The sequence below is a fragment of the Curcuma longa genome, chromosome 10 (genome assembly GCF_044706935.1).
Source record: "Curcuma longa cultivar G26 ecotype Majalengka, Jawa Barat chromosome 10, ITB_CL_G26_1.1, whole genome shotgun sequence".
NCBI lineage: Eukaryota > Viridiplantae > Streptophyta > Magnoliopsida > Zingiberales > Zingiberaceae > Curcuma > Curcuma longa.
Genome location: NC_133870.1, coordinates 6218822 through 6244480, shown reverse-complemented (window position 1 = coordinate 6244480; position 25659 = coordinate 6218822). Strand labels below are relative to the sequence as shown.

Sequence of the window (25659 nt, the reverse complement as noted above, 5' to 3'; positions counted from 1 at the left end):
TTTTAGTAGGATGTTGGTATGATAACGGTGAAGTATTAAGATAAAAATGAAGAATTATAAAAGAAAATAGTAAAAAATAATTTTTTATAGATTATTTAGATTGGTCGGTTATATGGGTTTCGATTTAGAATTTTTGAATTGAATCTGGATTCGGATCGAATTTGGTTTGAGATTTTTTATAATATTTTTATTTTGACTCAATCTGATTCATCTGAATTGACATCTACTATTTATTATAATTAAGATGTTAGTAGGGGGCATAAGAAGAAGAGTTACAAGGGAGTGTTATTATCCTTGGTCTTGAAAAAAAAAGAGATAATTGATTCGATCTTTTTCATTACTCATTAGAGTAAATTAGGAAGCACAAATGATCCATAGTCCGTATTGTAGGATTGTGTTATTAAGAGTGGATAATATTTAAACTCATTAAGCATCAATGTTAAATTTTATGATAAATTTATTATAGTCCGAGATATAGCTGAGTTGATTACAACGAAGCAGAGAAATGGACAAGGATTCAAATTTTCGATGAGACAATACCCTTCCATTGAATCAACTGTAACTTCTCGATTTACCTTCTCATAGATGGTTGTGAGACTGATTGTGAGACCACTTGGGTGGTGAATTCCACCTTTACAGAAATGATAAATTTATTATATTATTTATTTATATTTTACATCATTAATTTATATCTATATACTTAATTTTGAAGGTAAAAAATTGTCACGCATTCAATTTATTCTATTTTCTTTTTAAGTTTAAGCGCAAAACATAAATTAAAGAAGTTCTAGAACCTTCGCGTAATCCTAATTCTTCTCCCGAACAAATGGCGAGGGCTTCTTGCCGGCGCTGCTGCTCTACGTTGCGGGCGCGAGTCGATATCTTGGTTTGTTGCGATGGTGGATGCAGTCGTCTCCTCCGCCTCCTCCGGAGGCCTGTGGATTCCCTTCCCGGTCTTCGCTGGCGCGAATCGGAGGAGGATGCAGCTGTATCCTCCTCGGCCTCCGGCGGATACAACCGCAGACCTTGGCTCCTCGTCGGTCTCGGAAACCCTGGAAAGGCATATCAGGCGGCACGGCACAATGTAAGCGTCTGCACAATTTTACATTTTGTAAATTGAAGCTTTGAACTTTCCATTCTGTTCTGATGCTGACTCTTCCATGTTCGATTTTATGGAATGCCTAGTGATTAGATTTTGCATTCCAAGGTTGAATGTATTTAGTAGGTTACTAACCCAATTGTTTGTGATTTTCTGAAACATCAATCCACCATTCTAGTCCATCGTATCATGATCATTAGCTTTCACTCTGTTCATAGTTTTTAACATAGCTGTGTACTTTTGTTTTAGGTGGGTTTTGAGATGATAGATTTTATAGCTGAAGCTGAAGGGAGATCTATGAGAAGTATACATTCAAGAGCTCTGTTTGGAAAAGGTAATTTTGGTAATTTCGAATGTCAAAGTGCCAATGAATATTCAAGATTACAATTGTTGATATGTTATTATATGCATTCTTAATTTATGATGATAATAATTTCTTTTCCTTTGTCAAGTGTGTTTTATGTGCTGTTCATATAGCAATACAATGTGTATGTTTCCTTTCATCTAATTTAACTAGCCTAAACTGTTTCCATTTTCCACGTAATATTACTATTTGGCCCTGAGGTTCTTGTCTTTCTAGCTGGTTTGTGGGTGATAATTATGGACACTATAATAAGCATTTATACTAGATAATAGACTGAATATTTCATTGATAATGGTGAGCCTAAAGGATTCAATTAATTAAGAGGTTCACGGATGTTAACTTGTCAACTGGTAAATTATTTGTGGTAGAAAACTTCTTTGTAGAATGGATACATGAATAGGCATGCAAGACTTTGTATGGATCTCAATATGATTTTTTTGCCTCTCAAATTCCTCAGTACAATTAAGTGGGCCCGCATTACATGTGGGCTTGTCGGTTAGATCCATTTAAAGTTGCAATCCATAGCAATGTGTAGAAACTGATTCTTTTCTGCATAATGCCATTTTCTGTCATTTCTTTTGGACTTTGGGGTAGTACTCTCAATAGACAACTGAGGTTAAACTGGAAAAACAACATCCTAACAGCCTTATCAGGAATGCCCTGAGCTTTTTAAGCCTGTTGCTGGATCAATTGGAGCAACTCTGTAGTTTATTTTTGTCTCCTGTCTCCAAATTATATACAATCTGTTAATTAGTTAACTTGACAGGCTTTATTCGCTTGCCCATTGATGTTCAGTTTACAAATACAGTTGGTCAGGTTTGAATGTTGTGGATAGATCATTATTGTCTCGACTATATTTCTTGATCCATTCGTTCATGTAGTAACACTGCTACTGAATTTGGTTGCTTGTTAAGAATTCTAAGTTTTTTCGTGGATCTGTTAGAAGATTGTTTACTGAGTTTTGGTCCAACCATAATTACCTCTATTCTTACTGAATTTGTGATGACTCACCTTGAGATCTAGTTTATAAGTTGTCCTCATCACATGAATATGGTTGTAATTCTGTCCCTTTCCAACCAGTAACATGACTGCCTATTCAAGATTTTACAGAGATTAAACAAATTATGTCCAAAAGAATGACATGTGAAAATGCATAAATGCTATCATCCTTATTTTTTGAAGGTTGTTCTTATTAAATATAGTAGCTCTAGCTTGTGTAACATGGACTTTTCTTCTCTACTCAGGTTGCATTTGTGATGTCCCTGCCATGCTTGCAAAACCACAAACCTTCATGAATGTGAGTGGTGAATTGGTAACTACCATTTTCTGATCGACAAATTTCTATATCAGTATGCAATTTCTGACACTTCATTGCAGGTTGGACCAATAGCATCATACTTCAATGTACCTCTCAATCAAGTGCTTTTAGTAGAAAATATTTCACTGTGATTACTAGGTGGCTATTAGTAGTAACTTTCTGATTTTTGATGATCCAGTATCTTTGATATGCAGATATATGATATACATTGGCAGTGGGTAGTAATGGGTAGCCTTGCCCACTATGCCATTTGTGCTAGTATCGAGAGTGATGAGTTCGTTTATGGGCATATAAGAAAGCTGAGCAACTTATCGGATCAACCATGTCAGTATACATTGAAAAATGAAAAGTTTTCTCATGAACTGAGGCCATATTATTATAATTATTATTATTACACTACTCAGACTATAGTACCGATTTCTTCACAATGTTAACATGACACTTAAATGATGTTCAAAACATGGTTCAAGGATGAAAGATCTAAGACAAGGCAATGCTTAATGGGTTTGTGTCCTGGTGAACTAGGTTAGCTCAAGGTTTGATGTAGATCTTAGTGGTTTGTTAGCTGATTCTGAGCCTTATTAGGAGTAGTACTCCAGGTCTTAATTAGATTGGTATTGTGTTCTACTTGGTGAAACTATACATCGTTAAGCAACAGATATTATTCCAACAGGGAGCGTGATCAATCAACTGAAAGGAAGTCTGTGAATTTCCTCGTTTAAGAATAGGTGTGCTAGACAACCTACTTTCCATCGAATATACACTGTTCTGTAAAAGTGCTTCTCTATATTTCATACTTCTAACTTGTCGAGGTATCGGATGACCACCAGGGAAGATGGATCCTGCAAGCTTTGTTCTCCAACCCTTCAACCAAAAGGAACGGGAGGAGGTTTTTGCATCAATCAAACCTTTCTTTCCTTACTGGATTTGACGACAAGAACTGATCGATCAGCCTAACGCCTGAATGTTACAATGTGGTTTCTGCAGCTAGATTTTGCCTTTCAAAGAGGGCTGGAAGCAGTAAGAATTCTAGTGGATGAAGGGTGAGCACGATTTATTCAGATAATCATATTTCATATTATTTTTCATAGTATTTTTAATTAAATAGAGAATATACACTCATATTATTTTTCATAGTATTTTTAATTAAATAGAGAATATACATGTTCACTTCTGTAAAAAGATAGAATTCGTTGTCTCAATGGTCCTATGATTATTTGTAAGGAGGTAAATCGAGAAGCTACAGTTGGTCACTACGGAGAGGGCATTGTTTCGGCTTCGTCAAAATTTGACTTTTGCCTACTTCAGCAAATTTGTCCCGTAGGGCGAGAATATACATGTTCAGAATTGAATCATAATGCTATAGAGAATCCATCAATGATCTCGCCCTTTACCATGTCAGGTTTTTTTTACATTGATTTTGCATGTATGATATGTGTAGTTTGATGCAATTGATCTATCTTCTTCAGCAAAAGTTGGAATTCGCCACTCCAGCAGTGCCATACGGTCAGCGATCCTATACTATCGCCTCCATGATCATTTGTGAAGAAGTAAATCGGAAAACTGTAGTTGGTCACGACGGGGGAGGGTATTGTCTCAGCTTCGTCGAGATTTGATCCTTGTCCACTTCATCAAGTCTGCTCCGTTGTAATCAATTTAGCTATGTTCCAGGCCTTAGGTGCTATGTTAATTGATATATTTAACTTTTTAAAATTACTTTTTGAAAAAGCTTATTAAGTGTCATGCGCATAGTCCAATTAATTTAAAATAATAATATTCATCAGACTCGTCTCATTTTATATTATTATTTATATTTAAATAAAATTTATTTTATTTTATCCTTGTTAACTAAGTTTTTTTTATTTTTTATTTAATTTACATATTTGAAATAATTTTACATCGTTTAATTGGAACATCTTATTTAAGTATATATTCGTATCATTTTAAATTTATTTTTTGAATTTTTTCTTAATAGAGGTAACTTTAACTTATATTTTAATATTTTTATTTTTTATTTTATTCATTTTCTTATGTTTGTACATTCACTTTAAATCATCATTTCTATCCCTCTTATCTGTTGCTTACGTGTTCAAATTATAATATAACATTTAATTTTACATGCAACATAACCTATCTAATCTTCTTGTAGATTTTTTAAAAATTTTATTTTTAGCTCCCTTCTAATAAAAAAAATCATAGTTTTCTACTAATTTTATATGAGATTATTTATGCCACTTTTTATTTTAAAAAAATACGCTCACCAAACGTTCTTCTTTTTTATGCATATATATATATATATTTATATTCCAATTTTAATTTATTTAGCTTTGGAATTATCCATTTTAAGATAAATGAAAATTATCAAAATTCTACGACCATGAATCTTAAGTTGAATCGAAACTTTATTCAATACTTATCTCGAATAAGTCTCTCTTTCTTTTTCCTTCCTATTTTTACATTTTCTAAAAACGTTTTAATGATTTATTTTGAATAAATTTAATTGTGATTGCGCCTGGTCAGAATTTTGTGATAAGTGGTAATTTTGTATTTATGCGCTCCGCCTTTCCGCCGCTGGCTGCTCGCTTTACAGTTCGGACTACGATGTACCCGATGCCGGCCGTCCTCTCTCTCCGAGCACCGCCTCCGGCCGTCGCCTCCGCCGCCGCCCTGCGGAGCATCTCCACGACGTTCCTCTCCATTCCCCTCCAATCTCCCTTCGCTTCCTCCTCGCGGGTCCTCCGATCGTCTCCCCTCGCGCCTCTCCCGTCCCGCCTCCTCCCTCGCCGGCTCCATGTCCTCGCCTGCGCCGACGGCGGAAACGGTGCCGCCGACTCGAGCCGGTTCGATTTCGACCTGTTCACTATCGGCGCCGGCAGCGGGGGCGTCCGCGCCTCGCGGTTCGCGGCGGCCTATGGCGCCAAGGTGGCCATCTGCGAGCTCCCATTCTCGACGATGTCCTCGGACGATGCCGGCGGGGTCGGAGGAACGTAAGATTCCTCTTTCATCCATGTAGTTCATGTGATTGACTGGTTGAAATTGTAGTTCGGATCATTAATCTATTGAAATTTTCGCTGTCATCCACGTGATTCATCTAATTGACTGATTTTCTCTTGATTAATATGTTGCTCTCTTACTCTGAAAGTAGCATCCCCTGTGAGATGATTTGGCTGTTCAGCTTCATGATATCAAAGATAAATGAAGTTTTGATCTAGGATTGCTTTATCAACCTGTAAGAATGTGAACTTTTTGTTGAATCATATACTGAAGATATATGGCACTCAAGAATTTTTTACCCGGTAGTTTTCTGACTCCTGTTCTCACTAGTGTATCATTTGATATTTCCCTTTTGACCTTTGCAACTGTCTCCCTGTTTTGATTATTCTATTTAATTTTTCTTTTTAATGTGGGGGAGTTACTTTTAGCTCAATCTGTTTTTTAGTCAATCTCATTGATTATGAAAACCACACATCCAAAGCAAGTGACTCCATACAAGTTCTTCGAGTAAGAATACACAAAAGGAAGCATATTTATTCCGTGTGTTTCTTTCTGCTATATAGATGCGTGCTTCGTGGGTGTGTCCCCAAGAAACTTTTGGTGTATGCGTCCAATTATTCTCACGAATTTGAAGAGAGTCATGGCTTTGGATGGACCTATGAAGCCGATCCAAAACATGACTGGAGTACACTTATTGCTAACAAGAATGCAGAATTACAGCGTCTCACAGGAATCTACAAAAATATCCTTCAAAATGCTGGTGTCGCTCTAATCGAAGGCCGCGGGAAGGTTGGATGTGCTTTTGAAATCAGTTTAAAATTTTCTTATATTTATTTGTTTTCATGGTCCTAATGGTGCAGATAGTTGATCCACATACTGTTGATGTCGATGGGAAACGCTATACATCTAGGCATATACTTCTCTCAGTTGGTGGGCGATCTAATCTTCCTGATATTCCTGGAATAGAATATGTTATTGACTCAGATGCTGCATTAGACTTGCCTTTAAAACCAGAAAAGCTTGCAATAGTAGGAGGTGGATACATTGCTTTAGAGTTTGCTGGTATCTTCAATGGATTGAAAAGTGAAGTTCATGTATTTATACGACAAAAGAAGGTGCTGAGGGGCTTTGATGAGGAGGTGAGAAAGCTAAATTGAATTAAGAGGAACATATTTCTGCTTTTAATTGTGAATTCATTCCCTCACAGTTTGGTTCCTGCAGATTAGAGACTTTGTTTTGGAACAGATGTCTTTGCGGGACATTGAGTTTCATGTAGAGGAGACTCCTCAGGCAATTCTTAAGTCAACGGATGGAAAATTATCACTTAGAACTAACAAAGGAACAATTGATGGTTTTTCACATATAATGTTTGCAACAGGTCGAAGACCAAATACAAAGGTTTGCTATTTGGGGCTTGAATTTATCTTATGTATTATGGTACACCCTAATATAGTGGCTACATATAGTTTGTTTTTTCATACATGCAGAACTTGGGACTGGAGGATGTGGGAGTAGAATTGGCTAAGAATGGTGCCATTCTGGTACCTTTACTATGCTCTTTATTTACTTGGATGTCTTTCCAAAACATCTTTGACCTTATGTATTTGTTTCCTCTAGGTTGATGATTACTCTCAGACATCAGTTGATTCCATCTGGGCAGTTGGAGACGCTACAGATAGGTTAAATTTGACTCCTGTTGCACTAATGGAAGGAGGGGCATTTGCTAAAACTGTCTTTCTTAATCAACCAATAAAGCCAGATTACAGGTATGTATTTACAGCATTTCAGGGGCAATTTAAAGAGTGATAGAACTATGATAACTGAAAGAAGAGTCATAACAAGAGAATGTTCAGAATCTTTCATAGTGTAATCAAGATCCAGCAGTTAAGGTTAACTAGATAGTTGTTCTTCTATGTTTATCTTTTCATTTCGTTGTCTAGATCCAGTAGTAAACTAAATAGTCATTTTTCTGACTTTTAGTTATCCCTATTGTAGATGGATCAGTTTGTTTACAGTTTCATATTTGATCTTTCAATGTGATTTTTCACGTTTATTCTAGTGATACTTACTGTATTTTGTTAGTTGTTTTTGGTTATACATACGATACTAGCATAACATTATTGTTAGAATAATAAAGTTCAGAATGGCTTTGTGAAGAGTTTCTTATCCAAATTGTAGATATCAGTATTCAATTTAAAGGTTGCTGGGAGACACATTCTGATTTCTGGTTTGCAGAAAAAGGGAAAGTTCAAAGTTAAGACATAGCAAGAAGAATCTCATCACAGATGAAAAATTTACTGAACTTGATAACTTTGTTTCAGAAAACTAATTGCATTAATAAACAATGAAATGTTTTCATATGGCCTGAGTTCAAAATTTTCAGACATATGGTAACCATGTCAATAGTTCCTCATCAGCACTAGTGGAAATGCTTTTGGGGCAAATGAATTTGTTTGAGAATGCTTTAGTATCTTGAAGTCTTTCATCTAGTCTAAGTTGTAGAATGTGATGAGGTAGTTTACTGGTGAAGATCTGTTACATGCACAGGGCATATTAGTTAACATTTAGAAATCATTTATATGTCTATGCCGAATTTGTACATGTAGTTATTTTGATGGTCTTATCTGTAATTGATTTCTTGCTAGTTCTGAAGTTGAGGAGTTGTATACTTGATCTTGATATTCAATATAGTAGGTTTAAGGAAAATCAAATTTTCTAACTCCCATTTTGTCCATGAGAAATTAGGTAGATCTCAATACTCCTCTTTATCCCTTTACAAGATCAACGTTCTCCTGTTCAGAACAAACATGAGAGTGATGGGTTCTCTCTTGTAATGGGCTTGCAATGTTTTCCTTCTCCCATGGGAATGATCCTTCTTTGTATCACCTACATTGTTTCCCTTCTTTTAAGGCACATAATCTTTGACGATTAATTCAAGTAGGGTTCTTCAATCCATAAGCTTCCCACAATTTTAATGTGTGGAACATGTTCATGTTATTTGCAGGAAGATCCAAAGAAACCTTCAAAAGTGTTAGAGCTTCTAATCATTGCTACTTCCGAAGCTTGACACACAGTAGGAAGGTTAAAATATAATACCATAATTCAATGGTTTATCTGGTTGATCTTTAGCGCCCAACTATTTGTAGTCCTGATATTGTTCAATGGTTTATATGATACTTGCTAACAGAATAAGAAACCTTCACATATGCTTCACTAGACCTCGCACCTCGGGGCTTCTTTTTCTGTTCCTGAGGATTAGGTGCTTCATGTGCATTGCCTGTTTAAGTGGAAGATTATCTGTGATCTTTGATAATTACCTTGGAGTTTTGAGTATGCTACAGTTTACCGGTAATATGTCTTGTCCGCCTTGTGTACTTGATCAACCAACAAAAATGCAATAGTGGATATTGAAGATGAACCTTCCTTTATGCCACCCAATTTTTAATAATTATGTGTGCAGTACATGCCAATATGTACTTCTAGGATCCAGTTTATGATTCAAACACTCAAATAGCATTACACAGAAATCTTTTAGTCTGGTAAAGTTAATGAATTTATCTAGCTAATTCTTTTGTACCAATGGCAGAGCTGTGCCTTCAGCTGTATTTTGTCAACCTCCAATTGGGCAAGTTGGTCTAACCGAAGAGCAGGTGGGGCACACTATATATGTAATAATAGTACTTATGAAGGAGCTTTCAAGTTTATTTCCATATGAACAATTCAACTGATGTAGGCTATCCAAGAGTATGGTGATGTCGATATTTATACCGCCAACTTTAGGCCTCTTAAGGCTACCCTTTCTGGTCTGCCTGATCGTGCGTTTATGAAACTCATTGTGTGTGCAAATACAAATAAAGTATTAGGTGCTCACATGTGTGGGGACGATGCACCAGAGATTATACAGGTTAGCATCCTTTACTTCAATTGCATTCTTCACTAATTCATGGTTGCCTCTTATTTAGCTTACAAAGTTCAGTTTCATTCTCGCTCAGGGAATTGGTATTGCTGTAAAAGCTGGACTAACAAAAGCAGATTTTGATTTCACTGTTGGAGTTCACCCAACTTCCGCAGAGGAATTTGTGACAATGAGGAACCCAACTCGGAAGATCCGGAAGGAGACAGTTCCAGCTGTGGTATGTCAATTACTATTATTGAAGTCTTATTGTCCATAACGTTTTGATCTTTGTTTCTTCTGAAGGCTGATCATGTTCCTTCTTGCATGTTTTATAGGAAAAGAGTGGCAACAAGATAGAATCAGCAGGATAAGTAGCACATCCACATCAAGTAAGTCATTGTAATTTGCTCATTTATGGTTTGAAAATCATTAATTTCTGTCGGTAGTAAACATTTTACTTGTACCTTATCTTTGCATTTATTCTAAGCATGATGCGACGTTGCTAATTTCTGTTTTGCTGTTCTTTCGAACTTGATAAATCGAGATGTTGATCATGAACTAACTCCATTGTGCTTTAAACTGCTATGTTCCTTACTATGTGATTTCAAAGTTTGAACTGAATTTTTGTTGGTATTTCAATTCTTTGGGCTAAAGGAAGAACATTGATCAAGTAGATTCTACGACTCACACGAACTCGTGTCGTTTCTCTTGCAGGAGAAGTAAGATCTTTCCATCACTAAAGGGATTGGTTGTACATATGGAGCCTTTACTCAATGGAGATCCTGATTTCTTTTACTCTTTGCGGTGTCAACCATTTCCACATATGAAACATAATTTGGCTGTTTATATATTTTTTTTTCCTTTTTTACATTTTGTTGAAACAAAATCTTTACTTGTACATATCTTAGATTATATTTTTCCTGCATAGTTTTAATTTTGGTTTTTGTTGTTGTTGTTGTTGATAAGTTTTGAAAGCCTAGGGCAGTCCACAGTGACTGAGAGAGACTAAACAAATAATTTTATTTACCTCCCAGATTTTTTACACTTCTTGTTTCTCAAAACCTTCAATTTCATTCAACAAACTTCTGTAGGGCAAGCTGATCCAAATGCCAAGAACACATGCTGGATAATGGGCAACAGTACAAGAAGCTATAAAGTTCAGAAACAATTGGACAACTTAACAATCTCAATTTTGTTGGATTATAAAAGGAAATTCCAAAGAAGAAGAAGAATGCAAGTGAAGCCAGAGGAACGATCACATTTCTGTTCTATAAACTAAACTTTTATAGCAAAACCATTTATAAGCTATGAGATTGAGATCTCCATTATATGTATCAAGTATCAAAAGCACCAAATGAGAAGAAGAAAACTATCTATAGATTAAAACTCAAGACTGTACCAATCTCAAACTGTAGAGTGAGGAACTCGGACGAATCTCAAATTCGACTAAAAAAGCAGAAAAATCAAGTAATAAAGATTGCTCCATCGATTTTCTACTCAATCTCCTCGAAATCGATCAATCCGATAAAGTCGAGTAGAAGAGGCAGTAGCAAACCCCACCTTTGGGTTCAATCGGTTCCCTTCTTCTTGACTACTCGGCGCCTCGTGCTCCGCTTCCATGGCTGCATCACGGAATCGTGGAACCTCGAGGGCATTGCCAATGGCCTCTTCGTCGCCTTCCCCTTCGAACAAGATTCAACTCCGCCGTCCACCTCCCGCTCCTCCACGTCCATAGCTCTTTCCCCGAACACTTCGATGACGGCCAACACCAAGAGATCGAGACCCTCGCAGCGGCTCGCAGGATCACTAGAAGCGGCCATCGGGGTAGCGAGGTCGGAAATGGAGCTCAAAGGTGGAGTCTTGGATGCTCGAATTCTCATTGAAAAAAAAAAACCGCTTTGTCGGATTGGAATACTTGCCGAGAATCGGCAGAGGAGAAAGCTGAGATTCGGAGATGGCAATCGGACGAGAATTGCGCGAGGAGATTGGAGAAGGCAGGCAAAGGGGAGGCGAGATCGAGACGAACAGTAGAGGAGGCTAATGGTGGAATAGATGGCCTGCGTGTTTCGATATATGAAAGAGGGCTGTGCGCGAGAATATGTTTCTTTTTGTTGGGTGCATTGTTATAAAATAAAAACTTGAATTGGACCGGTTTCCGATACCAATTTTGATGGTAAGGTAAGACAACGTACAATAGATCCTTTCCCTAGACCTTTTTTTTGACAGGAACTTCGTGCAACAAATCGGTTCACTAGTTTCTCAAACCGAGTTAAAAAAATATTTAATTCATATTTAAAATTAATGAATTCAAACTGAGTTTAAATATATTAAATAATTTTTTATTTAAATATATTAAATAATTTTCGAACCAAATTCATACGCATAATATTTTATTCAATTATTTACGAAATAAAATTCTTCTTGAATTAAAATTTAAATAATAATTCAAATCGAATTCAAGCCAGTAGTATTTTTATTTTTAAATTTTGATTAAGTCATTTAAGATATTCTCTTTAGAATTTAGAAGTTAGATTGTAATATTAAATACACAAAAGTTTTTAAAATTAAACAAATTTAAGTGATTAATATATTTTTTATGCAAAATAATGTATCATAACCGTTAAACGAAAATTTTAAATGACTTAATCATAAATAAAAATAAAAAATAAAAAAAAATAAAGAAATGACATTATTTCTATTTTCGGACATTTGAAATCTTCCATCGCGTACCGTGCGGTCGTGCACCGACAAATTATTGCGTAGATATTAATATATATATAAAATAACTAAAAGTTAATTTATTAAATTTCGAGGGGTGGACAAGAAAACCGTTAACAGATTTTATCATGGATTCCAATAGCCCGTTATTTGCAGAAGCGGATCCCAACCCGATAGCCCGATATAAATATAATGGCTTTCTCCCGCCCGCCGTCGCGCCCTCTTCTCCGCCTGGGCTTTTGCTTTCTAGGGTTTTTGTGATTCGCGGCCGGTTTTGAAGCTCCCTCTTGGAATCTCCTCGAAGCAATACTTCGCCTCGATGGGAGGCTCACGCACGCAGACGAACAAGGCTCACAAGAGTCGCTTCGCTTCGAAAGCTTCTCGTCAGCTCCACCGGACCTCCGGCACTGGTGAGTTAATTGTTGAATTTGAATTTTCTCGGGCGTATGCATTTCCTGAAAGGCCATCCGTGTGTATTTAGATAGCAAACGTATCGGGAAGCCAGATTCTCACCGAGCAGCAGTGAAGGGCGCCCGTGCTGCTCGGATTCAGCGCAGCAAAATGGTAGGTTCCACTATCAGTTGTTGCATTTTTCTTGAATTTTTTTAAGCATCACGAGATGGCGTTCTTTTCCTCCAATGTTTTGTTGTAAGATTAGCATTTGATTGAAGTAAAATTACCTGAGTTTGTTTTGATGTTTGAAGGGCTGTCATTTTGAGAATGTAAGAAAAACTTGATTTTTTTTTAAAATGCGAATAGTTCTCAATATCTCTTGAACTACAGATCCGTGACCAGAAAAGGGCCGCTTTGCTAAAAGAGAAAAGAGCCTCAAGTGGATCCTCAAGTCCGCCTCGTGTTATTGTGAGTAATATTAAACTTGAATTTTATTTTGTTAATTATGCCATTACAGTTGCTTCTCAACTTGAAAATTATTATCAAGATTCAAGGCAATTTCATCTTTAAGAGGTATTCCTCAATTTTGGCTCACAATATAAACTGCTAGTGAATTTCTCCACAAAATTTCCATTTCGGGTATCAACTTATTTGAATTTGTTTAATTAATGTGGTAGTTTAATTGACTTGATAGTTTCTTTTTTTAATAAATATTTCATAAACAATGTATGATGATTTAAGAAAATTTAATTTTCAGTTAATGACTAGACTACCTGATTATAGGCTATGTTGATAAGATAGAAAATGCACGTAGCTTAAAATCAGAATCTTGTACATCAGATTGTAGTGTCTTCTGTGAGGATTGTGTTTGCTGTATGGCTGGTGGCTTGATGTCATTACCTTCAGCATTCAAAGCTTGGACAAGTAGTTAATAGTTAATATAGTTAGTTTTGTATTTGACAATTGGTACTTTTTAAAGTGAATCTGTGTTACTTTCGCTTTTCTTGCATATGCACTTAAGTTTTGGGTTTGGATTTGTTTCCCTTCTGAGTAAGACTGACATTAATTTTTGTTCCTGATGATTGGTGTCAGGTCCTTTTTGACCTTTCCGCGCCCACAAATTTGGGTAAAATTGCAAGGGATCTGTTGATGCTATCATCAGGAGAAGATACAGCACCATTGTCAAACACTGTTGCTTCATCAATTTACAAATTTAGGCTAACGGTTTGTTCCTTACTGCAAACATTGCTATTATGCTTCCTGTTATTGCCTGTCATCGTGATGTTCTACTTGACTGTTGTGACTCTTTGCTATGTCTAGCAATCTATTTCATAGTGCTATTTTATGTGCCAAATGTTGTTGTTTAACTTACAATATGCTTTTTAATCATGGCAATGGCTGTGAAGGTCCTGGAAGCTCCACATGGAGATCTGTTATCATGCATGGAAATGGCAAAGGTATCAAATATACATGGGCATTTCATAGAAATGTTTATATATAATTGACAATTTATGCTTATCTTCTTAAATTATTTGAAACAGATAGCAGATCTTATTGCATTTGTAGTGTCTGCAAATTCATTGGTTGATGAATATGAAACAAGCAACCTGGTGGATGCATTTGGACAGCAATGTCTTTCTGTCTTCAGAGCCATTGGTTTACCAAGCACTGCTGTCTTAATTAGGGTAAATATTTAATGTTGCATGCTTTCCATGCACACAAAATTGTCTATCGTACCGAATTGAGCGCATTTGAATTTTGAGCAATGGATATTGTCAACAGGATCTTCCTTCAGACATAAAACGGAAGCAAGACTTCAAAAAACTGTGCATTTCTCATCTTTCTTCTGAGTTGCCTGAAGATTGTAAATTTTATCTGGCTGATACTAGGGATGATTTGCATAAGGTATTGCCACAATGTGGTCTACCAAAAAACATTCTCATTAGATTGAAATATTTACTCAAAGTCCTAAACATCTTCTTACTATTTGTAAATGACCTTGTCTTGTAGTTCATGTGGCTTTTCAAGGAGCAAAGCCTTTCATGCCCTCATTGGAGGAATCAAAGACCTTATCTTATGTCCCAAGAGGTGCACTTTTTGGAAGCAATTCTATACAAGATATATATTATAGAATTAGGCTTATTATATTGTTTGAGCAAATAATATGCTATCCTCATGCATATGTCATATGATCACTAGATCTGCATTTTGATTTGGCAATATTTTTGTATATGTTTTATTTGTCAGTTTTAACAGCACATAATGTGAGTTTTTTTTTTTTTTTTTTTTTTTTGCCTTACTTGATATACTGCATATTTCCTGCCAACTTCTCTAACAATACTTTTATCAGACATCTCTAGAACCTGATCGCGATAATCCTGGAATGTGTTCGTTACTTCTGTCTGGTTATGTGCGTGCTCACAGTCTTTCTGCTAACCAACTGGTAAATATTTTATCTAGGGCATGTTTCTTTATCAGTGCATGGCTCTTACTTCTTCCACTCTAGGTTCATGTTTCAGGCACTGGAGATTTTCCGATAGCGAAGGTTGATATCCTTAAGGATCGATTCCCTATTAATGAAAGAAAAAGTTCTAACTCAATGGATGCTGATGATATGAATAGTTCCCAGGTAATTTTCTTTTTAAATAAATAAAATGATCTTCCATCTTTTTTTTTTTCAATTCTAGATTCAAAGGGTTTCTTGTAAGCTTGTTTGAAACTCTTTTAAGTTCTCCTATAAGTGATTTGTGGTATTCTTTTGATGTTGATGTAGTTAAGTTTTTTACAAAGAAAACCTCTTCTGATAATTATCTCATGGTTATAGATTGGGCAAGTATTTTGTTATATAGTCATGACATTGTCTACATTTTTTGTTTTTGTCGTATAAGTATTGCTTGAACAATATTTTCTTCTTCAGTTTTGCTATAGGTATGAAATCAAGATACAAAGGTTGCATGTTGCAATGAGAATACATGTAATGGATTATAATTTATTGAGTATATTTTACTAAAATGGGAGTAAAAATGGAATACATGTGAAGAAGTGATTTAATGGCAGTCACTCTAACATTTTAACACGACAAACTTGCTTGACTAATGGGCTACAACCTCATACATAGAAATTAGATCCTCCTCATACCTTGTCTATGTCAGTAGCAAATTCTATTATTCAATTATTCACTAATGTAAAGACAATTTAGTTATATATGGTTGAATACATTGCATCTAAATTTCTCATCAGGTTTGTCAATAGTTGCTTTTCTCCTGCTTTGGTTATCAAAGAGTTAATTTTTGATACATGTTATATAATCTAGTTTTTGATTACTTAAACTGTTGTTTACTATCCTCCATTTATACATGTGATATAATCTATTTGACTAAAATCAGCTAACCTGAGTGGAATTTCATGCTTGAGAAAACATGCAGATCATACAAACTCTATTTCCAGATCCTTTGAAGCAGGAACCTTTGGTTGTTGAAAATGTACCCGACCCTCTTGCAGGTGAACAGGTGAGGTGGATTATTTTTTATCCATGTATTGTCTACTCAATTACTTCTTTTGTTTTTTGTAAACTATGAAGATTGATTTGCTTGCTGAATTTTTTTAACCTATGGTTGTGCTTTTGATATCTGATTTGTTGCTCGTTCCATAAACATATGTTGGCACTTTTTTTTCTTTCTTGTTTTAGGCTAATATGTAACAGTAAAAGGTAACCCCTGGACTTTCTGTCTGTTGTTGCATAAGAAATTTACATGGCTTGTTCCATGATCTTATGTTGACACTTTTATTTCCTCTTTTTTTTGCTATGAGGTAAGGTGTATTATGCAAGATTCTCCTTGCCTTTTGAACTAATATGTATCTACCTAGGTCACACTACAAAAGATAACTACTCATCTTTCTATTTACTATGAATCTTGATTCAGTTGGAAGGAAAATTTGAGTTATTCCTATTATTTGGCATCTTTTGAAACTATTGTTTAATCAATTTGTTCTATTACAACACAAGGAGTTGGCATCTCTGAAATATATTTCTTATTTCAGGAATATTTCCCATGAGGGAAGAAAATATCAAGAGAAAGAAAGAGGATAAGGAAAAAAATACTTATAGGAAAAGGATCAAGAAACATTTTTGGAGGGAAGGAAAGAAGAAGAGTTTTTTGTTTGTCAATTTCCTTAGGGAGAAGGAAAGAGTAGAAATTTATTTTTCAAAACTTTATTTGTTAGAAAAGAACATAATTCGAAAATAGATTTGAACAGAACAAATAGTTTCAAAATTTTTACAATTTAATTTGAGCTTCATTGCGTGTGAATGCGAGTTTTTGGCCAGAATCAGACAAAAGCGCTGGAGAGGAAAATTGGAAAAAGATTTTCCTAGTCTTTCCCTTCCTTCCTCTTTTCTGTCCAATGAAACAGAGGGAAAGATCCACTGTAGAAATATTTTTGTCGCCATATTTCTATTTGTGTTTTGCGTTCCTTGCCTCATAGGAAACACACCCTTAGTGATCGTTTTGGAGGAAGCAGTTTATTGGTCATAAAAGATTGTTAGCAAAGTCTCAGATTGTTCTCCCATTTATTCTTTTTATATCATGACCATCAGCATGGTCTGTTGCCCGCAACATGAACTGTTCTGGAGAATTCTACCTTCTGGCTCTAGTACATTTGACTTGTATGCTATTTATGCTTACCTTTGGGCATGTTACACTGGTTCACTTGTGAGACTGTCAAAAGATGCCAAATATTTGACTAAAGTTCAGGCGGCCTCACAATTTCCATTCTAATATGCATGCTATCCAGTACCAACATTTGTGCTGTGGCTTATCAATTTGTAACAACCTGTAATACACAGTAGTACAGATAAAGGTAAATTACACATAATTACACTAAAGATGCACAGGTCACCATGTGCAAAGTCATCCATGCTCTTTCGAATATATTTTTTAGCTTTAGATGCCCATCCATTTGTTATTTGGAGAGTAATTGTAAGTACAGTGCCTTTGTCATTGTTGATGGATCTAGACTCTAGCTCATCATTAATGCTTGATTTAAAGTTAATTTTTTGGCTTTTGTTAACAAAATCATTCAAAATAAATAGAAAATTCACAAATTATTTATTTTATTTTTTATTTGTTAGTATTATTATTACTTAACTCATTACTTGTCTGCTTCTTGATAATTATTCATCTGTAATTTGACAGATTTCTATTTAATTTGCTTAGTTTTAGGTTCTCTTTATGCTAAAGACCAGACTATCCATTTGTAATTAATCTACCTTCTGGACCAGTGCTTTGGCATTATAGGCTTTGCTGCCTTATTTATTGTATGCAGAAGAAACCATCACAAATGGTTTAGAATATTAACCTAACCAGTTGATACTAGAGGTTTTTTACCTAGAGCATATAGTTCCGATGTTAGTTCTGTTTAGTAAAGCGCATATAAATATTCTGTTATTTTCTATGTTGGTATTGTACTAGTCCAATTAGTACACTGCAACCAAGCAGTTTCCAAGATGAGATTAAAATTACTTAAGTTATTAGTGAATCTTAGGATTAGTTGTGTGAGCATAGGTTCCTCATCATATCCATATTTATTGTCCACTGCCCACTGTGCATTGTAAGCAAAACAAATTTCTTAATAAAATTAAATGAATAGAAGCCTTAACAGCTACCCTGGTTTAGCTCTGTACCTTTGGTGTGCCTCATGGTCCACTTGCCAATTTAGAAAAAAACAAAACTTCCCCCCTTTTCACTTCAACTGTGCACATGAAGATGGCGTGAGAGCAATAGAACTTTTAATATCATTACTTTAATGTGTCTGATAAGATACAATTTTGTACATATTTGGTTATGATATATATCATGTTAATTAATCCACCTGTTGTCAGATATTTTTGTGGAAGCTAAGAAACCAATGATCTTTTGGTTACCATTGATATCATCTTAAGTTGTAACCTCTGTGTTCATTTAAATGTTTCCTGATTGTTGTGGTCATGATTTAATGCTTCAATTGGTAATTTCTGTTTGCTTATGTGTGTATTTTGAGTAGACATGGCCAACAGAAGCAGAGATGGCTGAAGCTGAGACAAATAACAAGGAGCGAAAGTTGGTTAGGAAGAGACTTCCTCGAGGAACTTCAGATTACCAGGTCATTGTTTCAATTTGGAGTTCTTACACTTTCCTTCTTTTTTCCTTGCATAGGTATAGTATGAATAAACCATGTCTCCCAAGACTCCTAACAATTTGGAACTGTTTGTAAGGATATTGCCCATCTAAGAACATATCAGTGCAAATATTCAAAATTTCCAGGTTACTTTCAACCATGTTGATTAAGATTTTTTTGGTCTCCTTTCAAGGCCTTTAATCCTTACACCTTCAAACTAAATTACTTCTAGACTAAGCAAATTCTTTGCTTGTCTTTAAACATGTGTATCCCATCATAATCTTTTTTTTTTAATATCTTTATCAATCCATTGTAGCTACACCTAATTGCACCTAGGTAATAATTCCTCCCACCCCAACCCGCTCCCCCCCAAAACTATACACATCTATCTTAGCGTTATCATCTCTGCAATATTTTTTTTTTTTTGGGTTCTCTTTCCATCTAGTTTTTCTCATTTTCTTTGCTAAGTGTAGGTTGAAAAACTCCTTACTCACATTTACTTGCCATGTTTTCTAGGCTGCTTGGATTGTGGAGGATACTGATGATGACTCTAACCTTAGTGAAGAGGATGATGATGGTATGATGATGGATGAACATGGAGACCAAGCAGCTCAAGAAAATTCTGATCATTCAGATATTGATGATCATTTTGTCAGTGAAAATTTTGATGATAAAACAATTGGGGATACTGAAATGGCTGTGAGTTTTCACATTATTACTGTTCTAAAATTTCATCAAGTTTTGGTAGCGAGCAATGCTTGGTTGTAGCTTCACTTTTGTTTTACTTAAAGATTGTAGACCTTGCTCTCATGCCAATCATCTGAGCTAGAAATTGTTGTGACTTGTCTGACTAGGTATTTTCTGTTCGTTTCTCCATGTTAATTTCTTATGTGAACATAATCTGTTACAGGATGATGAAAACATGACAAAGGAGCAGATAGAAGCAGAGGTTAAGAAAATTAAGGAAGCATATGCTGATGATCAAGGTAGTTATCATCTGCTAAATCACTTAAATTTACAAAGAAAACAACCTCTCCTTGTAATTTTTAACTGTTGAGAATCTCATCTATTTATACAACATGACATGGAATGTCATCATTTTTATTCTTGAAGCAATTGCAGCTAGATCAATTCTTTTTTTGTCAGTTTCTTTGCTTCAGGTGGACATAAATTGCCAACACCTTTTATTTCCTTCAGTGGACGATGCATTATTGTTTTCTTTAATGAGTCAAGTAAATATCTGAACACCTTTGTTCTCACATTTTTATGGTCTAACTAAAGTTCTTTTTTTTTCTGTAGAGTTTCCTGATGAAGTAGAAACACCAATTGATGTCCCAGCTAAAAAGCGTTTTGCCAAATATAGAGGACTCAAGTCTTTTCGAACCTCTTCATGGGATCCAAAAGTGACCATCCTATATTAATTTTTTGTTTTTGTTCTCTCTCTCTCTCTCTCTCTCATGTGTTATTTTTCATTGGCAGGAATCATTACCCCCTGAATATTCAAGAATTTTTGCTTTTGACAATTTTGCTAAAACACAAAAGAATGTCCTTGCAAAGATGCTTGAGGTAGATGAAGGGAACATGAATGAATGTGCTCCTGTAGGATCGTATGTGAGAATCTACTTGAAAAGTGTACCTTTGGACGTTGCTGCTAGGCTATCTTTACCCTCAAGGAAAGCGCCTGTGCTTGTATGCGGGCTTCTGCAACATGAATCAAAGATGTCCGTCCTGCACTTTAGGTAAATTATTTTTGTGAGTTCTCATGTTCAGATAGAAGAATACTATTTTAATTGTCAGCGTGTGGGATGGTGATTCTGATTGCTCTTATTGCTTTGATTATATTTTAGTTACATTAATCTCATGGGTCCATCGACTCTACCTGTATTGAAATTCAATCATGAATGGTCTTGCATCTCCAACCCATGTTAATATCTTATGGTATCATATAGTTTGTAAGAAGTAACAAATCACTAGAAAACTAACATTGTGGATAACCCTCATTTGTGAGATCTACAGCGGGAGTATAATCTGAGATAATGTACAGCGACTTGTTCATAATTTCTTCCCATTTCTTAGAACATTCTTGAAATTCTGATCAAGTATTTTATCCATGTGAAAAATTTAGATACAGAATATGATGGGCTTGTAGCTATAATTTGGTATTTGGTGTTGATGGATGGGTCATTGAAATCAACTGAAGAGCAACTGTCCTAAGAGCAAAACCTTTAAAGCTCGATGAGTTTTATATTATGTAGCTGTGTTCAAATTTTGAAAGGCATTTCTTAAGTTCTTCTCTGTTTTACAGCATTAAGAAACATGACTCTTATGATGCTCCTATACGGTCCAAAGAGATGCTCAGTTTCCATGTCGGGTTCCGTCAGTTCAATGCAAGGTACTGTCTTGGTGAACTTTGTTGTTTAGATGCTTACTGAAACTCCCTTGTAGTATTATCAGTTTTATAGATAAAAGATTTGAAGTTGAAGAGTCTTTAACATGGGTTATTTGCAGGCCTGTGTTTTCTTCCGACAATTTGAATTCTGATAAGCATAAAATGGAAAGATTTCTACATCCAGGACGTTACTCTATGGCATCTGTTTATGCCCCTATTAGCTTTCCTTCCCTTCCATTGGTAATTCTGAAGACTCAAGATGGAGAAGCTCCTTCTGTTGCTGCCCTGGGTTCACTAAAATCAGTGGACCCAGATAGGATAATCCTTAAGAAGATTATTTTAACTGGGTAATTCTTTTTCTTGGTTTTGTTATTACTTGCATGTAAATGTGAATGTGCATACCTACTAGCCAATTACAGTCTTCTTGTACAGTTAGTTGCAAACCTAATATTTTTGTTTCTTGATGCTACGTTTCCTGATAAAATGATTCTCCCCAAATTCTTTTGTGAAAAAGATCTTGACAACTGTTTGTACTACTTTTTTTGTTTATTGTGTTGCCAAAGGTCATCTTAGTTGCAATGCAGATGCACTCAGTTTTCCTCGAATACATTATTTTTTCTGTCATGAAAACTATATTCATTGTCATTATGATCACGCTTCCATGTTGATGCTGCTGGTATAATGCGATGATATAAACTCATTGTTTTTACCATCAATTTCGTTTGATCTTTAGCAAGTGCTTCCATCAACCTGGCCCAATAATTCTTATTTTGATTTTGTTTCTACACTACCCATTCATGTTTCAGAGTATCTATTAGTTAATAACCGTAAGATCTATCGTGCAGCTACCCTCAGAGAGTGTCAAAATCGAAGTCCATAGTGCGGTACATGTTCCATAATCCTGAGGATGTCAGATGGTTCAAGGCAAGTCTTTCATCTGCTTTTGGTGGCAGGGTGTTTAAAGTGATATTCACAGTGGAAATTGTCCCTGACATTTTTTCCGATATGTGCAGCCACTGGAAGTATGGACAAAAGGTGGTCGTCGAGGTCGAATCATGGAGACTGTTGGAACTCACGGTACGTAGTCTCGATCCAGTTAAATTTAGAATTTATAAATTTATAACTTCCACAGAGAGTCATGAATTTGGACTTCAATTCGCCTCTTTGGGAAATGGATAGAAACTGAGAGAGATTGAATTGTTTTAGTTTCTTTTCTAAGTCATGGTCCTCTGTCTTGTGTGTTTATCCTTCAGGTGCTATGAAATGCATCTTCAACGGCGTGATTCAGCAGAATGATACCGTGTGCATGAGCTTATACAAACGTGTTTACCCCAAGTGGCCGGAGCAGTGCTACGATTCGTAGGATATCGAATACAGCAGCACGAGTGAGCTACATAGGCCCTTCCTTCACTGGGATTGAAGCTCCGGTTCAGAAGAACACCAAAAAATGAGAATCGAGATTCAAATTAGCCATTTCCTAAGTTTGTACATTGTATCAGTGCATGCTACATCTGATGCACCATATGATTTTTGACGAGTTACTAGTTTTTTTTGCTGTGGTTTCTATTTGTTCTATCATTTTTTTTTCTTTCAAAATGTGATATTATTGTTTACTGCATTTACTGGTTGTAAGTTATTTGTGATCATGAGGTTGGATTTCTGGGAAAATGGCAAAAGCTAATTGATCGATGGTTGCTTTGATTCTGCAGGAATTATTTCTTTTTCTGGTAATAATTTGATTTGTTTCTGGTTGGCGATTAGAAGGGAAAAAAAATTAAAAAACAAATATTAGATATTATTTTGGGAAGTCGAAAGGGTATTTTTTTTATTTTTAAATTCATTAAAGGATTTGTTTATATAAGAAGAGCTTTCTATTTTAATTTTTTTATTAGAAGAGCATTCTATTTTTTTTTAAATATTTTATTATTTATTCATGTATAATTATTTAAATTTTTAAATATTGTTGTGTATTATTTATTATTTATTTTTTGAATTTTAAATAGAGTTAGATTTTATAATTGTTATAATTTATTTATATTATAGCAAAAATTATGAAATTATAATTATTTATATTTTAGTAGTTATAATTTTATATTATGATTTTATAATAATAATTATAAATTATTTATCATCTTATTTATATTGTAATAATTAAAATTTACTTGAAGACATGTTGATTATTTAATTATAATAAATTTAAAATTTAAATAAAAATAATATTATAAAATAATATTAAAAGATAATTAAATAATTATACTATTAATAGTAGAGATATCTTTTGATTAAAAAAAAAATCAAGTCCATTATATTTAGAGATAAAGGGGCGTCATTTTGCCCTATTATTATTATTTTTAATTCGCGTCGACCTTTTCCAGGAATCGCAGCGCCGAACGCATGAACGAGTGGTGGGCCCCACATTCCCACGATGCGACCTGTTTGTTTTTTTCCTTCCTTTTCCTCTTTCTCTCTCATCAAATTCCGCCGCCGGCGGCGCCGCAGCAGCAGCAGCAAATTTGTCCCACTCGCGTGGCGGCCGCCGTTTACCTTTTTTGTTTTTTTATCAGCATTTCCTCACCGCGCAATTAGAAATAAAAAAGAAACATTTCAGCAAAAGCCGGCGGTTAGAAACAAAGAAACACGTTTCGGCGAAAGCAGCCAATAGACCTTTTGGCTCATTCAGACGTTTTTGGCTCTCTATTTTGTAATTTGTTTGGAGTTTAATATTATAAATCTATTTATTTATACAATTTTTATTCATAAAAGAACAAAAATATAAACAAATTTTTACCAAATCAATAAACTTACTCATTAATATTTAATTTATTTAAGGCCGGGCACCAATCTACGTAATTAATAATTAACTCAGTGGCATTTCGGTCATTAAATTTCCTGAAAGAAGTACTTATGATATTGAAGATCAAACCGGACCGGTCTAATCTCGGATCGAACAACCGGTTCGTTAATGAACCACTTGTCTACATCTCAAAAAATAAAAAAAAAAATCGGAAACTTTTAACGAAGGCATCGCAGCCGTCGGATCTACATCAAAATAAGGAAGCCGGCAAATTAAGATCGAACGCCAAGGGCGTCTTCGCCTCCGCCGCGCGGCCGGCAACGGCGGCGGCGGCGGAGGTGTTCTCCTGCGGAACCCACGCCTCCGCCACCACCTCGACGGTTTCGATTTTCCAGCACCCCGGGCGCCCCGATTCGCCGACCTCCGGGGGCCCTAGCGACAGATCCCGCCCGCCGATCCCCCCCAATCCCCAGCCCGGCGGAGTCGGCGTCGGCGTCGCCCCCCACGCGATCTGCGGTTCGCCGGCGGATCCAAAGTTGGTCTTCGCCTTGGGGCCGCGCAGGCTGCGGGCGGCCTCGTCGTACGCCCTCGCCGCCTCCTCCGCCGTATTGAAGGTCCCCAGCCACCTGCGCGTCTTCTTCCACGGGTCGCGGATCTCCGCCGCGAACCGCCCCCACGGCCGCTTCCGCACGCCGCGGAAGTGCCCCTCCCCGCGCCCTCCTCCGCCCGTCGCCGCCGCCATCTCCGCCAGAAGACTTCGAGGTGAAGGGAAGCAGCTCCGAAGACCTCGCTATTTATAGGCGGAAACGTCGGTCTGGCTTCCGCCCGACAGGTCTTCTCCCCCGGTCACCGCCTAACCTTACCGCTTACCGATGTTTCACCATCGGCCAGCGTGCGAAGTGTGGCTCCACGCGGAGCACCGTAAGCTCGCTACATCCGCACGAATCACGCAACGCGACGCCCCATCAGACGGCTGGAGGCGTCGGGACCCACGCGAGTGCGGACGACGAACGGCGATCTCGAAGCGCTCGGGGGGAACGCGGTTTCGGCGCACGTGCAGCGGTGCAGGAACCACTCAGCGGGCCCACTTCGCACGAATAAGAGATATATTTTATTATAACACCAAACTATAAATCAATTATTAATTGAACTAATAACAAGGTTTAGTGGCACAATTAAGGATTAGTGAGTTAACTAAGAAGACACGTCAGATGACACGCTGGCGATGATGAAATAAATTATTTTCCATATTAGCAATCAAAAGTCGCTCCTTTCGACAAAGAGGTTATGATTGCCTCCTCGCTGGGATCGCAATCAATGGATATTAGGCATCTGAGTTAGTCGTTGCGTGCGCTTCGCCCTGCTGCCCGGTGGGAAACTTCCATGGGACTGAACCGGTCACCTCCAAGGATTGAGTCAATGCGACTAATTGGGATTATCATTTTTTATGATTGCCTCCTCGCCACCTTCACCAAGCTCCAAACTTGGGGTTGTTCGCTGAGCAACCTTTTTTTTAAAGATGTGTTCGATTGTCTTTTG

At 36.4% G+C, this 25659-nt stretch overlaps 3 protein-coding genes and 1 pseudogene across 3 annotated transcripts; 3 read left to right on the top strand and 1 right to left on the bottom strand.

Annotated features, from left to right (window-relative positions):
• The first annotated feature begins 834 nt into the window (after positions 1–834).
• On the top strand, positions 835–4047 carry LOC141836743 (peptidyl-tRNA hydrolase, mitochondrial-like; annotated as a pseudogene).
• A 1335-nt stretch (positions 4048–5382) lies between these two features.
• On the top strand, positions 5383–10608 carry LOC141835964 (glutathione reductase, chloroplastic-like). The gene is made up of 11 exons (XM_074723374.1): positions 5383–5768; positions 6339–6564; positions 6636–6914; positions 6997–7173; positions 7263–7316; positions 7393–7541; positions 9362–9425; positions 9509–9679; positions 9768–9908; positions 10006–10059; positions 10385–10608. The coding sequence occupies exons 1-10, from the start codon at positions 5383–5385 to the stop codon at positions 10039–10041; spliced, it is 1683 nt and encodes a 560-aa protein (XP_074579475.1). The 3' UTR covers positions 10042–10059; positions 10385–10608.
• Positions 10609–12628: 2020 nt separating this feature from the next.
• Positions 12629–23021, top strand: LOC141836338 (uncharacterized). The gene is made up of 21 exons (XM_074723805.1): positions 12629–12798; positions 12870–12952; positions 13172–13249; positions 13874–14005; positions 14188–14238; positions 14323–14466; positions 14564–14686; positions 14792–14869; positions 15132–15224; positions 15288–15410; positions 16207–16290; positions 18824–18922; positions 19454–19636; positions 19848–19923; positions 20237–20340; positions 20417–20676; positions 21243–21329; positions 21446–21673; positions 22172–22250; positions 22340–22403; positions 22580–23021. Exons 1-21 carry the CDS (start codon positions 12708–12710, stop codon positions 22687–22689), a joined length of 2370 nt encoding a protein of 789 aa, XP_074579906.1. The 5' UTR covers positions 12629–12707; the 3' UTR covers positions 22690–23021.
• A 1176-nt stretch (positions 23022–24197) lies between these two features.
• On the bottom strand, positions 24198–24862 carry LOC141836722 (uncharacterized). Its single transcript, XM_074724236.1, has one exon. It carries the CDS (start codon positions 24860–24862, stop codon positions 24371–24373), a length of 492 nt encoding a protein of 163 aa, XP_074580337.1. The 3' UTR covers positions 24198–24370.
• Positions 24863–25659: the final 797 nt, after the last annotated feature.